General features: G+C 37.9%; 1 protein-coding gene across 1 annotated transcript in view; it reads right to left on the bottom strand.

The window, feature by feature from the left end:
• Positions 1 to 17,541, bottom strand: part of LOC149780372 (argininosuccinate synthase-like) — a 48,356-nt gene extending 30,815 nt beyond the window's left edge. Inside the window, exons 1-7 of the mRNA XM_089937273.1 lie at positions 17,360 to 17,541; positions 9,303 to 9,371; positions 8,022 to 8,146; positions 7,288 to 7,408; positions 3,286 to 3,360; positions 1,809 to 1,879; positions 1,168 to 1,289 (exon numbers count right to left, since the gene is read on the bottom strand). Coding sequence (XP_089793399.1) covers positions 1,168 to 1,289; positions 1,809 to 1,879; positions 3,286 to 3,360; positions 7,288 to 7,408; positions 8,022 to 8,146; positions 9,303 to 9,371; positions 17,360 to 17,470 — 694 coding nt within the window. The 5' untranslated portion in view covers positions 17,471 to 17,541. The remainder of the gene's footprint in view (positions 1 to 1,167; positions 1,290 to 1,808; positions 1,880 to 3,285; positions 3,361 to 7,287; positions 7,409 to 8,021; positions 8,147 to 9,302; positions 9,372 to 17,359) is intronic.
• Positions 17,542 to 17,986: the final 445 nt, after the last annotated feature.

Below are 17,986 nucleotides of genomic sequence, written 5' to 3'. Positions count from 1 at the left end.
CCAGTATTAATGGTGGAGGAAGAACCCGGGAAAACCCCGGAAAGAACCACCGACCCACGAGAAGCTAATAGCAATCTTTTTCACATATCCATGTTGGCCGAACCCGAGACTCGAACCCACGCAGACAGAGGTGAGATGGCAGTGATGCATAACGGTGAGCGCTTAAGACCACTCGGCCGCTCGGGGCCCTCCAGGCAAACAATAAGTAATCATAAACCGGTGCATATACATCGCTATACAAATTTATGATGTATAGTACATTTTATTTAGTTTTTTGTTTAGTTTTTAGGCCCACAAAGAAACACTGATCCATGCCTAAATTGATCCATGCTTAAATTGACCTGCCTTGAAATTATATTAACTAGTAAATATCCAATGTCTTGAAAAGCGCGCATGTGTGCGTGCTTGTGTGTGTATGTGTGTGATAGCTAAGAAAGGTACTGTAGTAGATACAATTGTGTGCACATCAACACATCTTCAAGCAACACAGGATATTCCCAGTATTAATGTCCAATAATACGGAAAGAAAGTATCTACCTATTTGACCATACCTGCGGATAATTTTCTTAATCTTCATATTTTTAATTCAGGTTTTTTTTATTTGCTTCACAGTATTGATTTTTTTCTGCATTTGCTTTGTAAGAAACCATCATGTTATATCCTGAAACACGATTCAGTGACGGAAGCCATGCTTACCTTTAATCAGAAAGACTACATGTACATCACGATATGTAGCATAGCAATATATATAAGCTTTGTGACCAAAGGAAGGCGTTAGAAAAAAAAAACAATTTACAGCAAACTCCTTGATGTCAACGAATTTAAATTATATTCGTCAGATTTAAAATCTGTACATAATTAAAATGCTTTTTCTATTGGTCAAGTTCACGACTTCACTCAGACATGTTTAGCTTCAAACAATTAATGAAGGTGTGTCCAAATAGCACTGTTTATGACAACGGCAATCTTGAAAATCGCAGCCTCTCTCTCTCTCTCTCTGCATCTGTCTGTCTCTGTCTCTCTCTCTCTCTCTCTCTCTCTCTCTCTCTCTCTCTCGTCTATTAACCTGACTCTTCTTTTACAATGAATGATATACATATGTGGCAAAATCATACACAGAAAGGGAAATAGTCTGCTTCATGATCTATAATAAAAATTGTACATTACCTCCTTTAAATTCAATATCCAGCATACATGGTTTCTCTGGCGCCGTTTCTGGGTCAGAAGTCATTTGGTAGAGGTCAGACGGCGCATGCGTATTAGGGTCTTCCAAAATACCAGATTCGTAGCTGAAATGGCAAGCACTTTCTTTATGCATAAACTGAAATAAGACCACGGCAAATGTTCTTTCAATACCATGTACGTTAGTTCCGCAACATATGATGCTGTGATAATCACACACACACACACACACACACACACACACACACACACACATATATATATATGAATGATATTCTGGTCTGATAAATCACTTCCGAAATCGCCTTGACTCGGTTCAGTCCATTACAATATGATATTTTGACCAACCTAAATTCCGAAAATTACATGGTCGATCCTTAGTCGCTTCCTAAAAGATTTAACTTCCAGTGCAGACACGGACACCCCTTCGTAAAAACTGTAGTTTCAATCATGCGAACGGACATAAAACCAAATACTTACAAATACTTTGTGCCCAAAATGCGAACATACGACACATACGACGCCAGGGAAACTCTGAACAGGGAATCAGGAATGCGGGACGGGAGAAAGTAAAAAGAATATGGCAAAATTCCGAATGGCAGAAAGACTGACAGAAATGATGTTACCTGATGTGCATCAAATTGGCGTCCATACTCCATGGACTTTTGGGAGTCACAGGAAGTGGTATACCCCTTTCCTACGATAGGAAATGAAAACTTGTATGCAATTCATTATATTATCAATTTATCCGTGGATAACGTGCAGCCGACTGCTGCAAGCGACCATAGACCTAGATCTGCGGTACCATAATGGGTGGGGGCAAATCAGAGTCCAACATTCTCGTTTTGTCATTAGAAGAAAAAATATCAATGCCATTTACACAAGGAGATCACAATCTCTAAGCTTGAACTTCGGATTGATTTTACAAATATAACATTCTTTGTAATTCTTGGTACAAAATCTCTAGTTAAAACTCAATGTCATAACGTGTATGACCGAAATAACACTTGCTTGATTTTGTCCTACATACTGTATTTTCTGTTTAGGCTTTCGTATTTTTTGCTGCTAAATAAAACAAATCACTGCCAGTCAGCAGATATCCAAGAAAATCAAAGAAAAATATTCAATTTTCTTATTGACTACAATAGAATAACAGATGATCGGGTCAATTTGTGTACTGATATCCGTCAGAGGCAATGTTGGTTTTGTTGGAGGGTTTTGTCTTTGCTGTTATTAATTAATATATATATATATATATAGATATATTTCATTATTGTTTAAAAACAAGCACGAGCTGAAGCATATCAGCTATTCGCTCGGAATAAGCAAATGTACTTTGTATACTCAAACGTATTTGCTAGCTAAGTGTACAAAAGAAGGAAGAAGCAGGTTTCATACAATAATGTCAGCCTTTAACGGTTTTATTTCGGGTGTGTGGCGCTTATTCGCACAAAATTAATAGCGAATAATGTGTTTTCCTGATCAAAGATAAAAGAAAGCATATACAGAAAAAAAAGAAAACATTGAACAAAAATTAAATGCATACGCGGATTTGAACAAGGTATTCTTCATACGTGACAGTTCGCCATGCATGCCACATATCCAAACAATCAACATGGCGGATGGAATTCTTTGGTCATAATGTTACCGATGTCTACTGACTCGAGTGGAAAATACATATGTAATTACACACTAGTGAATTATGGAATTATTTCTCTTGGAAAATCCACAGTTTCACGGACCGACATAAAATATATGTATGTCATTATGTTTTGTGACCTGTTCACCTGAGTAATTACAAGACTGGTGCATGCCAATGGATTTAATTATTTCCTCCTTGTTAAATCATTTTTCATAACCGATCCACCCACTCTTCATATTACTGACCGATGGCTAACTTATTCTGGTTGTTTTTAGGAAGAAGAAAAAAGTCAGTTAAAAAAGAAGTGGAGGATTATGTTTCAAGAATAACAAAGTGAAAAATATCCCGAGCAGGACTTCGTCTGTGAGAAACAGCATGACCTCAGCTTTGCCTCTAAACGAATATAAACTTTTAAATAGAATAGAATAAAGAGAAGATTTTTAATTTCATTCATATCCTACCTTAGCGAATTCAAACAGATCATTCCTTCCCTTAAAACGGTTGAAAAACTCTGGCATTTTCCACGGTGAAATTATCTGCAAAAGAAATCAAACACTAGATCAAGACAACAGTAAAATATGATAAACGTCTGAAATTTATCTACTAGTATAACCTATATACATTCTAATTTATTTACCATATCTCGTAACATTCTTATTCCAACGTGCGAATGTGGATTATTAAAATTAATATACTCTTTTATTCTTTGTTCAGCTTGATTTATGATTTTATTCGCGACACATTTTGCCTTGTGCGAGCTGGATGACGTCATGATCTGAAGTTATATGACGTTATACTGTCAGAGTGCGCTTCCTTGTGGACGACATATAGCTATATAGTGCCTATGGGACACAATTATAGCAAGTAATATGTTCAAATTAATAAGAGAACAGAGCAGACCGATGACTGTTGGTTCATTATGCGTTATTCCAAACAGCTCTTTGCCTTGAGCTGTCTGTGTCACCCAAGGGTTATCCTCATGTTTATTTGTCAATATATCAATGCTCTCATTAACCTATATGGATGTTATTGCATTCTATGGTAGATTATAAGAAAATCATGACAAGTTTTCTCAGATTATTCCTGGAGATAGACTAAACAGCGAAGAATATCATTTGCCGTCAATGACAAAGCAATATTATAGCTTCGACAGGCAATAGAATGTGTTTACATTATTCAGCCAACTGGCTTGTGTGTAGGATGGCAAAACAAATGTGTGAATCTGCCGGTTCCAGAACGTCCACTTGAACAAACAATCCCAGTCCTTTCATTCAGATACAATTATTTACTTAAAATGTAATACAATCCATTGGGACTTTTCATACGTTGTATCCAACATAATCTATGACAACTCTTTATATAATGTATCCAAAATAAGCAATGTGGACATTTTTATCTGGAGTGTCCAACATAATCTATGGTGACTTTTTACATGTTGTGTCTAACATAATTTTCACGATAAAGATATGTTATTAATTCTTTTCCCACAGTTGTTATCGCTAATATGTGCGAAGAAGTACTAAAATCGAACTGGAAAACAGGAAGTCAAGGGTCTAAGTCTGCGGAAGTAATTCTTTATTAAAATTAACAAAACTAGACTACATACAGAAGACAAAATACACACAATTCACTTAAAATATATAATAAAAATGTTTCATTTAATAAGAGCGAACCAACTTCACAAAAATCTATAAATTCTGTGTTACAGAATTAAAAGCTAAATAAATTGCCAATAGTATTTTGTTAAATCTGGAATATAATTTCAGGTGATTTCGAAAGTATTTTATTTCTAAATAAATTATTTGTCGCATGAAATTGGTAGCAAACCAGTTCTACAAACTATAGTGTGTCCAACACAATCTATGGGGACGTCATATATAGTGTGTCCAACAAAATCTATGGGGACGTTATATATAGTGTGTCCGACACAATCTATGGAAACGTTATATATAGTGTGTCCAACACAATCTATGGAAACGTTATATATAGTGTGTCCAACACAATCTATGGAGACGTTATATATAGTGTGTCCAACACAATCTATGGAAACGTTATATATAGTGTGTCCAACACAATCTATGGAGACGTTATATATAGTGTGTCCAACATAAGCTATGGGACGTTATATATAGTGTGTCCAACACACTCTGTGGAGACGTTATATATAGTGTGTCCAACACAATCGATGGAAAAGTTGTATATAGTGTGTCCAACACAATCTATGGAGACGTTATATATAGTGTATCCAACATAAGCTATGGGACGTTATATATAGTGTGTCCAACACATATATAGTGTGTCTAACAGAATCTATGGTGACTTTAAATATAGTGTGTCCAACACAATCTATGGAGACGTTACATATAGTGTGTCCAACACAATATATGGAGACGTTTCATATAGTGTGTCAAACACAATCTATGGGGACGTTATATATAGTGTGTCCAACATAATCTATGGAGACGTTATATATAGTGTGTCCAACACAATCTATGGAAACGTTATATATAGTGTGTCCAACACAATGGATAGGCACGTCTTATATTGTATGTCCAACACGTTATATATGTGCCCAACACAACTTATGGGGACGTTATATATAGTGTGTCCAACACAATCTATGGGGACGTTATATATAGTGTGTCCAACATAATCTATGGAGACGTTATATATAGTGTGTCCAACACACTCTATGGAGACGTTATATATAGTGTGTCCAACACAATCTATGGGGACTATATATATAGTGTGTTCAACACAATCTATGGAGACGTTATATATAGTGTATCCAACACAATCTATGGGGACGTTTTATTTGTTGTGTCCAGCATAAGTAAGACACTCTTTGTGAATCTTAACCTAAAACAAATGCAATGGTTTTCAAAGATGTAGAAACATGATGAAAATATACTTCGAACTGAATTAGTACACTGACAACTTTCAGTCATTTTTAAATTGAATTCTGGCGAATTAGGATGAAAAGTTAACAATAAAACATACAGAGGTGCTTCCTCAAGGAGACAAGCTGTTATATATTCTGTTGCTGTTAAATATTACTTTAAACCTGAAGTAAAACAAACGCAGACGTTGCTGCAAAAAAGCGACTGGAACCAGTTTTGTGGTGGCAATGACGTTTCATGTGACGCAAAAGCGCCACCTGGGGAGCATTTTGTCATTATAGCAACAAAACGGCATCTTCCTGAAATGGAAGTTCCTACAGAGTTTTGCTATTTTTGACACAAGTAATTGCATATGTTCGTGGTATCCATATTCAGCCTGCATCATTAGACTGAATTAGGCACACCTCTGCAATTACATATTAGCAGTGCAAGGTTTGATTAATACAACCAGTCTGGAAATTTACATCTAAGCTAACAAAGACGATCTATACTATCGACATTTTTCATTAACGTATCATTTCACGACGAACACCGACATAATTATATGCGTGACAAATTTAGGAGCATTGTCTGTTCTGACTTAATGAATAGTTCGGGATGCATTTCAACATTTAAGACTGAGATGTAGGCGAACTTGTGTCGAATTGGTCAATTATCGGATTCAGCATATCGTATATGCTCGTTTATAGGACAAGTCAAAATGCAAGTAAGAAAGAATCAGATCTGCCTTAGCATAATGCGCCTGCAGGATATATATTGTTTGTTCTACTGATTACCCCTAACGAACTGCACAAACCAGAGCCGCTGGCACATTATGCGACGGAAGATCTTGGTCTGTGCAATTTGGAGTTGGACTCGACTTATATGCGAGTATAACTGGTGCTTGTCATTTCATCATACATAGTTACTTTGCATATATCATTTATAATCGCTTTAAAGTCGGTTTCAGATGCAAAACTAAATAGACCCTGATCTGCCGTCGCATCATGTTTATACTACTGATTATTTCAAAATAACTGAACTGACCCAGATTTGCCGGTGCATAATGGGTCTGTGCAGTTATAAGTTGGATCCGACTCACAAGCGACTACAAACGATATATTCCAAGTAACTATGCATAAGTGGGTAATCCTACTCGAAATAATCTATACAATTTGCAAACATAAATAACTAAAAGACAGACTAACTGTCGTACGGACTAAGAAACAAAGTAAATATTAACTAGTTTTGGCCGAAAAATGATTTTATGCATATTTTTATTTTGTTAAATTCACATCATTAGTTTCACAACTGGATCAACGTTTCTCATCGCAGTAGTTGTTCGCATCTTTAAAATCAATAATATCATCTTTATCGCCAATATCCATCATTAACATTTTCATTCTTTTCTCCTGCGTCCCCTCTTCGTCCTCGTAATCAAGAACAATAGTAAAATAATAACAATGCAATTCAACTGATAGATAAATGAAGCTGTATGTCCGTTTGCATAAAAATCATCTAATCCAATTCAAGTTTACACCGTTTACAGAGATTTATAATAAAGGATGATAGAAAAAAAAGTACCTTGATATGTGGATGTTGTGCATAAGCTCCCAGTTCAAACCGAACTTGATCATTTCCCTTTCCGGTGGCCCCGTGAGAAATGTACTCGGCCCCTTCCTCACGAACAACCTTCATCATGGCACTTTTGGGTGCAGAAGAGAAAACATACTAGGTTTTACCCACTTATGCGGTATTGTAACTGGATGGATTTTAATTTGAAGAACGGTCGGATTGGAATGGACTGATTGATTTTTAACGGCTCATCAGCACACACAATAATTTTACTACCAGAGAATTGGGAGTAAGGTATCTTGCTCAGTGACAAACCACAGTAGCAGCAGACCTGCCTTGTCTGGGCAGGTTTCGAACCCACAACTTTCCGACTGCATGTCCAACAATCTAACCACTCAACTACCAGGATTCACATTATTGCCAAGATTCCTGTGCCGTGTCCTGCCATTAAACACCCCTACCCACGTACTGTATCTCACGTGATTTTCGAACAATGTAACAAAACCTTTACATAAATTGTACATTGGTGGATGATGTCTTAACCTCTGTCATGTAGGCAAGACACATAAAAATTATCTATGCGTTGAATTTGAAAGCTGGATAACTTTGTATTTATATCAAAGAACAAATACATGCGCATCAAATAAATACATCAATGGATATAAATTGCCTAACCATTTCATTGTATAGCATTCACTGGTTCAGAGAAGTAAGATGGTAGGTAAATAAGTCTGAAGGTATACCTGACAATACACGGTCTTGCTAAAGAGGTTCCCAGTAGATAGCGGTCCTCATACAACGCGTTGGCCTGGACCGCGGGCCAGATGAACCCTTCAACAAACTCTCTCCGAGCATCGGGGATCACAATCTGAAAAAGTCTGCATTATATTAGCATCACACTGCCATCTCTTCCGACAAAAATATACAGATTAAGGAACCACCATTTGTAATTGCCATTAAACATTACAAAACTACGAACAAGCAAACAAAGTAGAAAAAGAACGCCCACTTACAACGCTTGATCGCATTTTACCTTTCTCCCTACTACACTTAACAATTATTTTGAATACCTCTGCATTAATACAATATGAAATATGATGCACGTCAGTACGTACACTCCTTTTTCTCGGATATTCTGTAACACACTCTGACAAAAAAAAAAAATAAACCGCCGTCACCTTTATTCCGAGGCGTGAACCAAGTTTTGAAACCCCGTGCATATCAATAAAACCAATATTATCACAGACACCTATGCCATTCCTCAAAGTGTGTAGCACATTACACGTGCGCAAACAGGTGCACGTACTACCTTGCGTCGTCGTTAAGCCCTCTCTGTGTCTTATATTTAAAATAAAACAGAGTGAACAATAAAAAACGAAATATAGTTACTTCTAATTTTTGCCATTTTTCATGAACACTAAGTGTTCGTTATATGTATAACTTTGCTTTTCAGTCGGAAGGTAGCTATGTCTTTATGAACGCAATCCGTACAATAGAAAGGAAAATAAACGTAGGTTTGGTCGAGGTAATGTTCACAACGATGCTCTTGTAGATGTTGCGTAAGTAATCGGCATGAATATGAGTCGATAAAATAGCCCCATATCTGTAATGATATTGACTGTTGCTTTAGGGACTAATATCGCCTATTCAATTGAAACCTGCAAAAATCGGCTTACAGTTATGTCTGCACCCATCCGTGTACATGCTATACACGGTATTTCTAGTGGCTGTAGAACTACCATCGGCTGAATGATTGTTTTGGCAATAAGTACATAATATTTTAAGATCAAATCTGACGACTTATAAATCCATGTGGAATAGCACAACCTCCCGTGATCTGGCCATTTTGAATTTCGCGCAAGATATGAATATTGTCATATTCCGCTAAATATCTAACCTGTACGCAGGCGTGTTCCGCAAAGATCCGCATGCAGCGAAATTGCATATTTTGAAAAACAGGTGACTTCATACCCACAAATCGTTCATCAATATCAACACAGATTGGGGGGGGGAGTAGTTAATACCTTTATGGCCCCAAGTTTTAACGCCTTGGCTCGTGCTTCATCGAAGTTCTCATCCTGACCGACATCAACCTGTAATGGGAAATGTAATTAATTGAACTAATTTTTAAGAATAGCCAATATTTTTTTTGAACTTATAAATATTATACAGAAATACTGTTATATCCATATTTAATTCCCAACGGATTCTGAACAATGTCAACTAAAATGTTCAGTCACATGGTGCGCCGGCAAATTTGGGCCTACGCAGCTGGCTCATAATTCTGAGCAAAAGGAACGGGGTATATCCTAATTCGAAATAACCAAACCAGAAGGTCAGAACCTGAATGACGAGACTACGACCAAAACGCACAGTCGTAAAATTTCTTAACTCGGCCATAAGGTCAAAACGGTGAGAGTAAGAACTAATTGTATCAGACGTATTGATTTTGTTAGACTCTGCAAACATAATTCTTATTCTACTTTTCTTTATCTTATAAGTCCAAGTGATAATGAATAGCATAGATAGCTGGAGTAAATAACAAATGGACAATTGGAGTATATAACGGATGGACAGCTGGAGTATATAACAAATGGACAACTGGAGTATATAACGGATGGACAGCCGGAGAATATAACAAATGGACAGCTGGAGTACATAACAAATGGACAGCTGGAGTATGCAACAAATGGACTGCTGGAGTATTTAATGAATGGACAGCTGGAGTATATAACAAATGGACAGCTGGAGTATATAACGGATGGACAGTTGGAATATATAACACATGGACAGCTGGAATATATAGCAAATGGACAGCTGGAGTATTTAACGGATGGACAGCTGGAGTATACAACAAATGGACAGCTGAGCTGGACTATATAACGGATAGACAGCTGGAGTATATAACGGATGGACAGTTGGAATATATAACACATGGACAGCTGGAATATATAACAAATGGACAGCTGGAGTATTTAACGGATGGACAGCTGGAGTATACAACAAATGGACAGCTGGAGCACATAACAAATGGACAGCTGGAGTATTTAACGGATGGACAGCTGGAGTATATAACAAATGGACAGCTGGAGTATATAACAAATGAAAGCTGGAGTATATAACGGATGGACAGCTGGAGTATATAACGGATGGACAGCTGGAGTATATAACGGATGGACAGTTGGAATATATAACACATGGACAGCTGGAATATTTAACAAATGGACAGCTGGAGTATTTAACGGATGGACAGCTGGAGTATACAACAAATTGACAGCTGAGCTGGAGTATATAACGGATGGAGAGCTGGAGTAGATAACAAATGGACAGCTGGAGTATTTAACGGATGGACAGCTGAAGTATATAACAAATGGACAGCTGGAGTATATAACAAATGGAGACCTGGATTTACAATGGACGAAGAAATGGAGTATACGATGTATGGAGAGCTGGATTTCATGGTTGTAGAGTGGGAGTATAAATCGATGGACAGCTGGAGTATATAATGTATGGTATCAAATCACGTGTCTGTGTAAATAACGATTACTCACGTTTTCTTTCTGCAATAAAAAGAGTGTAACGCAAGTGCAATATGTTCCTCTATTATTATTCTCCGTATTCCAAACGGACATAATATTTCTTTGTAAACGGATATCACGATTGTGCTGTACTGTCCCAACATAATGAGTTTGTAAATATGTCAATTTTTGTGTAGCTTTTATATGCCGATGGCACGATACTTGCTGTAGATAATTATACTTTGATATGGTGCTTTGTATGACTATGAAGCGATACTTGTTGCTGATAATTATAATGGTAGGTTGCTTTAACATGCCGATGACACCATAATTGTTACAGATAGTCATATATATAATTATACTGGGTTATGTTGCTTTTAGATGCCTAAGACAAGATACTTGTTGTAGATAATTATACTGTGTTATATTGTTTTTGTATGCCGATGCGGTGAAACTTGTTGCAAATAATTATACTGTGTTCTGTTGTTGTACATACCGATGACACGATACTCGTTACAGATGATTATACTGGGTTATGTTGCTGTTATATGTTGATGACACAATACTTGTTGCAGATAATTATACTGTGTTATGTTGCTTGTACATGCCGATGACGCGATACTTAATGTAGATAATTGTACTATGTTATATTGCTTTTGTATACGATAACGCGATAATTGTTGCAGTTAAATATACTTTGTTATGTCGCTTGTACAAGCCGATGATGCGGTACTTGTTGCAGATATTTATGCTGAGTTGTATTGCTTTTTATACCGATGACGCGATACGTATTACAGATAATTATATTGGTTTATCTTGCCGTTCTATGCCGATGACGCGATACTTGTTGCAAATATTTATTCTGGGTTATGTTGCTTTTATATGCCGATTACGCGAGGCGGTTGCTAGTACCATTTTTATACGTCTTTCATACGACTCGGCCGGGGTTAGAACCAGCGACCTTCCGCATCCGGTGTGGACGCTCTACCACTTAGGCCACCGGAGCGGTCGATTGTAATCTAATCACTGTCACTAAAGGGGAATAATTAAGCATACAATATGGCTAGAAACCTGTAAAACACATTGTGCAGACATTCGAGAGCTTGTTGATAACAATAGGAAGTGCTGACAATGAAGCCTACAGCTTAGAGGATACTCTATTACTATAATACACAGGGAAACCTTTGAGTGGGATAGCAGCAACCGGGTAGTATCTTTACCAGAAAGAGTACCAAAAAACACACTTACTAAACAAACAGCAAAATATTTATTTATTAACAGAAAATAACCGTTCTCCTAAAAATCGTAGTGTGATTCGCAGTCCTGAACAAATACACGATTAAATAACTAAACAAATAAATGATTTTCTTTTTCTTTCAATCGGAAAGCGTGTTTGTGGGTGGGGGGATTTGGAGTTTTAACCTAGCTTTAAAATGTTTTCAGTCATATCGCTACGATGTCTGCAGTGTGACAGTTTATAGTGGTGTCTAGCAATGGGGCACCATACCGCAGACATGTAACATCATGTACCATCCAGTCACATTATCCCAACACCAGGCCGACCAGTCATAACAACACATCTTAATTCTGAGCGCCTAGCGAGGCAGCTGTCAGCACCATTTTTATAAGTCTTTGGCATGACTCGGCCGGTGTTCGAACCCGCGACCTCCCGCATCCGCGGCGGACGCTCTAACCACTAGACCACAGGAGCGGTTTAGTTCAATCGGAAATTTTTCCAGACGCTGGATTTGGTCTGAATATCTTTCACAATATATCACGTTGACAAACATGATATGTGTCGAATATGTGACTAAAGGATCGTATATATAATTATATTTGTAATATTCAAAAACCTAATTCGTGACGAATACACCTGTTTGTAGAAATATGGAATTATTTTGTCATAAAAATGAAAACATGCTTTTAATATTAAATTCGAAGCAGGATTGCTCGGGAATTTCCATATCCATACATTCCTTATTGATGGAAACTAACGAAGTTCCGGTAAAGTGAAAAAGTACCGTAATATATACTACTGGAAAAATACCGCGATTATTTTTATTTTTGTTTCTATTCTATAAACTCTTTGATAGATTTTCTTCGTATTGTGAGTATATTCACTCACCATTTTGACCTTATGAACGAGGGTGCACCTTTTGCAGCAGCGCTTTGATTGCGGTATCGATATGCATGTCCTGGCCTTCTAATTTAGTAATCTCTGAACAAAACGTGATATTGTTTTCCGGATGCAATGTCCAGGGTGTGGACATACACCTTATTGTCACTGTCCTAGTGTGTGTCGCCGGTATGATGATCAAGGTGTGGGCATGAACCTTGTTGGCACTGTGCTAATGTGTGTCGCTGGTGAGATGACCAAGGTGTGGGCATAAACCCTAATAACACCGACTTTAGCACGTCCCAGGTGTAATGACCAAGGTATCTGCATAAAACTGAAAGACTTTGTCTTGACAGTAGCTCGTGATCTAAATACGAACATCAGTAATCCAGTTCTCCTGTCACACGACTCGCCTGAACATCATCTTCACCGCCGTTTGTTATAATTTTAATTTTAACCAAATAGCGTATATTCATGTATTGGTGCATCATACGACAGCGCATCCATGTTTAACATGTTCACAGAACCTTACATATGTAACATGTGACACTTCATCTGTGTCTAACAGGTCCTGACATGCCGATGTAACATGTGACACTTTATCTGTGTCTAACAGGTCCTGACACGCCGATGTAACATGTGACACTTCATCTGTGTCTAACAGGTCCTGACATGCCGATGTAACATGTGACACTTCATCTGTGTCTAACAGGTCCTGACATGCCGATGTAACATGTGACACTTCATCTGTGCCTAACAGGTCCTGACATGCCGATGTATCATTTGACCTCGTCTGTGTCTACGTCATAAAATCGTTCTATACCTGTGTGTCATGTGACACTTCATTAGTGTATAACATAGTCACAGACCACGATATAACATCTTATTATCTGACATCGCGTTTAGTGTATAATGTGATTTAGAACTTCAAGTAACAGCTGTGTCTAAGCTATTCGAAGACCCCGATATTTATGCGTATATTGTGACAGCTCAGTAGTGACTAAGCTATTCGCAGACTGTGATATATCTATTTGCCATGTGACATCTGCGTTTAAACTGCTCTCAGTTACGCACAAGTGTTATGTGCTCAATGACAGTATAACTGCACTTGAAAAAAAAATGGCTTGACGTCATTAACTTTCAACTGTATATCCCAGAGCTACAAGTCATTTTATCATACTAATAATAGGAAGAATCCCGCCAAAATTTTATCATAATAATATTAACAGTGCTACCTTATAAAATCGCATGTCTTTACTGGGAACAATGCTCAGATTTTGCACGATGGTCTGTGAAATTTACCATTTCTTTCCAGATGAAAATTCCTGTGATTATGCTTTGCGGTTTTTTTTTTGTTTATATTACAAATCGAACGAGACAACATTGACCAACATATCGTCATCCCTCCCGGTTTTTATGAGTTGAACATTTACACTGATAGATCTTTAGCTTACCATTTCTATTGATTATTCAGGAAGTATCATCTCCAGTCATTTTAGTTTGCTCGCCAAGTTAATCGGAGACAGACATTCGCTGTCTGCTACACGGATCAAAGGTACGTTTATATTAATTTATTTTTTACTTAAAAGCTGTAACATTCGTTAAAGAATGAATCCCCCCCCCCCCAAATTAACGTTCAAACGTCCACGCAGCCTGATTGTTGATTATCGTTGGGAAAAGATTTGTCAAGTTTCTGTTATTATCGTCTTTGTCTTCTGCTGATAACCATATCGTCCGTTTCATTTAAATGTCGAACCGACATAGCGGTATTCAGACAATGATGCAGTCCCAATCACGCATCTTTGTCCTCTCAGCTGGTTTTTATTTTGTTTTAAGGAATTCTAGACCATGCCTTTGTTTGCAGTTCTTATCGGTATGCTTCGTTTGAATAAGGTTAACATAATTTGAACATTTATATTTAGGGCGTTACGGTAACACGAACAGACATAGCGTCACTGTAACAAGATCAACACGGCCAGACATAGCGTACACTGTAACAAGATCAACACGGCCAGACATAGTGTCCACTGTAACAAGATCAACACGGACAGACATAGCGTTCACTGTAACAAGATCAACACGGCCAGACATAGCGTCACTGTAACAAGATCAACACGGCCAGACATAGCGTACACTGTAACAAGATCAACACGGTCAGACATAGCGTCACTGTAACAAGATCAACACGACCAGACATAGCGTACACTGTAACAAGATCAACACGGCCAGACATAGCGTCCACTTTAACAAGATCAACACGGTCAGACATAGCGTCCACTGTAACAAGATCAACACGGCCAGACAAAGTGTCCACTGTAACAAGATCAACACGGCCAGACATAGCGTCCACTGTAACAAGATCAACACGGTCAGACATAGCGTCCACTGTAACAAGATCAACACGGCCAGACATAGCGTTCACTGTAACAAGATCAACACGGTCAGACATAGCGTCCACTGTAACAAGATCAACACGGCCAAACATAGCGTCCACTGTAACAAGATCAACACGACCAGACAAAGTGTCCACTGTAACAAGATCAACACGACCAGACAAAGTGTCCACTGTAACAAGATCAACACGGCCAGACATAGCGTCCACTGTAACAAGATCAACACGGCCAGACATAGCGTCCACTGTAACAAGATCAACACGAACAGACAAAGTGTCCACTGTAACAAGATCAACACGACCAGACAAAGTGTCCACTGTAACAAGATCAACACGGCCAGACATAGCGTCACTGTAACAAGATCAACCTTTTGCACACGAGACTCGAAGTAGCTCAGTTGGATGAGCTTCAGATTCATAATCCACGGGTCGTGTGTTCGATATCGTCCCAAGCTAGCCCAGGTCTGTTGCCTGCATGTGCCCTTTAAAAAGACACTTAGCCCCCATGTCATTGGAATAATATAGTCAACAACGTGTTAAAATTGCCTACAAAACCCGCAAAAAAAAGAATACGAATGTTAAAAATGTACTACTGGCAACGATCCTAACATGCAACATGTACTCTGGCTGACCTTTATGGACAAGCCGTGAACAGTCGAACGATAAATGCAGTCTGTATAGCTAAGTCAGTCTAAGGTGAGTGTTCCCATTAAAAAACAATGCCAAGGCTATTCGCACAAGCTCCAATTACCTTTCCTAGAATGCATCTAGGCGTGTAATTTACGTATGGCTATTTTGCAAGGCTGACAGATAATCTGATCTGCAAACTATAATCATGTTTCCAACTGTATCAATATTTGCAAGTCACTGTATGTACAAGTATTACAGAGCGCGTATGTGCATTTTAAGTGTATGCTGTGTTACCTTCAATTCAGAAAGAACTGTATTACTCAAATTTGAATGTGCAAATAGGTATTGTGCAAATACTGTATTGTGCAATGTGCAAATACTTTATTGAAAATCACCTTTATGTACAGCGCAAAGCTCCTCCACCTTTGGTATAAATAGAAATGTTCAAAATAAATATGGAGTGAATCGCATGGGTGAAACTTCCAGTATTGTCACCCACAAACTTGATCCATTATCCACGCAAAACACATTATTTTGTTAATGCTCAGACGAGTTAGCTAGCTAAAGTATGTTAAGAGGTTTGAAAACATAAGATTTCTTGGATACGTCAGCCGATTACCGTTTATGTTCTGCTTTGTCTTGTGTACCTATTTGCACATTCAATCTGAGTAATACAATTATTTCTGAATTGAAGGTAACACAGCATACACATAAAATGCACACACGCGCTCTGTAAATGCGGGTACCGTAATTCTTTCATGTTTCAAGATAGCAAAGCATACAATACAAATAACAATGCTGATAGTGGAATTCGATCCTTGGTCTTTTGCTTGATTGGTGGACATGGTCTAGTGAGACAACAGTACTATATTGGATGAGTTCATTTCTTTACTTTTACTAGGGCTGGCTACTGATAACACACTTTTGGATTGTTAAAGACAGTATTTTATTGTCAAGATTCATTCTCTTGGGGAAAACCAGATTCACTTGGGGGCCTCTAAATGCTTGCACCCAGATCATAGACTGAGATAGACACAAAGCGAATATTGTTAGCAAACGGCAGACGTGCGAAAGTTAAGGCTATTTATGGGTATGTGTTGTGTTTTTTGCCATCTACACAAAATCATTTCAGTGAAAATGCAATAATTTTACTCGTCGCTAATGCGTTGACCGGTCGCCGTGAGGATCATCTTTTCAATTGTGATCCCACAGCCTGTACGTAATCACAAAACACCCAATTAACTTTATTTTATTCGGCAACCTGTTATCCTTTCTTTGCTTTTTATACTGAAACTTCCGATAAACTCTTTACGTGTATGGTGGTTATCTTACCGATCAATAAAATAAAAAAATTAAAAAAAATAAAATGAAAATGTGAGTATTTACCAGTATGCGTTCCCTTTTAAATGTAAAGCAATAACTCACCAGAACAGCTATAACATCATAGCCTTGCTCTATCAGCCATACTAGGATGCAGGAGGTGTCCAATCCCCCACTGTAGGCTAGCACAACCTTCTCTCTCCTTGCATCGGCCATTGTATAAAGTAAACGCTTTACGGATGACTCTGTTTGCACTTGACGTGAAATGCGTATTCAACTAGCGTGCTCAAATTATTATATACAAGGTAGATATACTTCTCAGCAGTTAGTTAGGCCAAAGATGTCATTGATCGAATTGATTTACATATTGCCTCACGAACATCGTGTGTTACGTCTTCGCGAATTTAAAAGGGCACAATACAAGCCAACGCAGCTGATAAGAAGAAAAAAAAGAAATTTGTGACTTCCGATAATTTTTTTTGGTAGTAGTAGTAGTGTGGCGATATGGAGCCACAAATAAAATGGCACTCGGCCTCTAACGGAAATTTATCATGGAGAAGACACTCTGGCCTTTAACAGGAAAATAACATCGATATGACACTCTGGCCTCTCACAGGAATTTAACATGGACACGACAATCTGGCCTCTAACAGGAATTTAACATGGACACGACACTCTGGCTTCTACACTCTGAACTTTAACAGGAATTTAACATCGATATGACACTCTGGC

Source organism: Sinohyriopsis cumingii, chromosome 16 (assembly GCF_028554795.1).
Source record: "Sinohyriopsis cumingii isolate HCF-2022 chromosome 16, ASM2855479v2, whole genome shotgun sequence".
In the NCBI taxonomy this organism is placed as follows: Eukaryota; Metazoa; Mollusca; class Bivalvia; order Unionida; family Unionidae; genus Sinohyriopsis; species Sinohyriopsis cumingii.
Note: the sequence above shows the minus strand (reverse complement) of the source record. Positions and strands in the feature narration are given on the sequence as shown.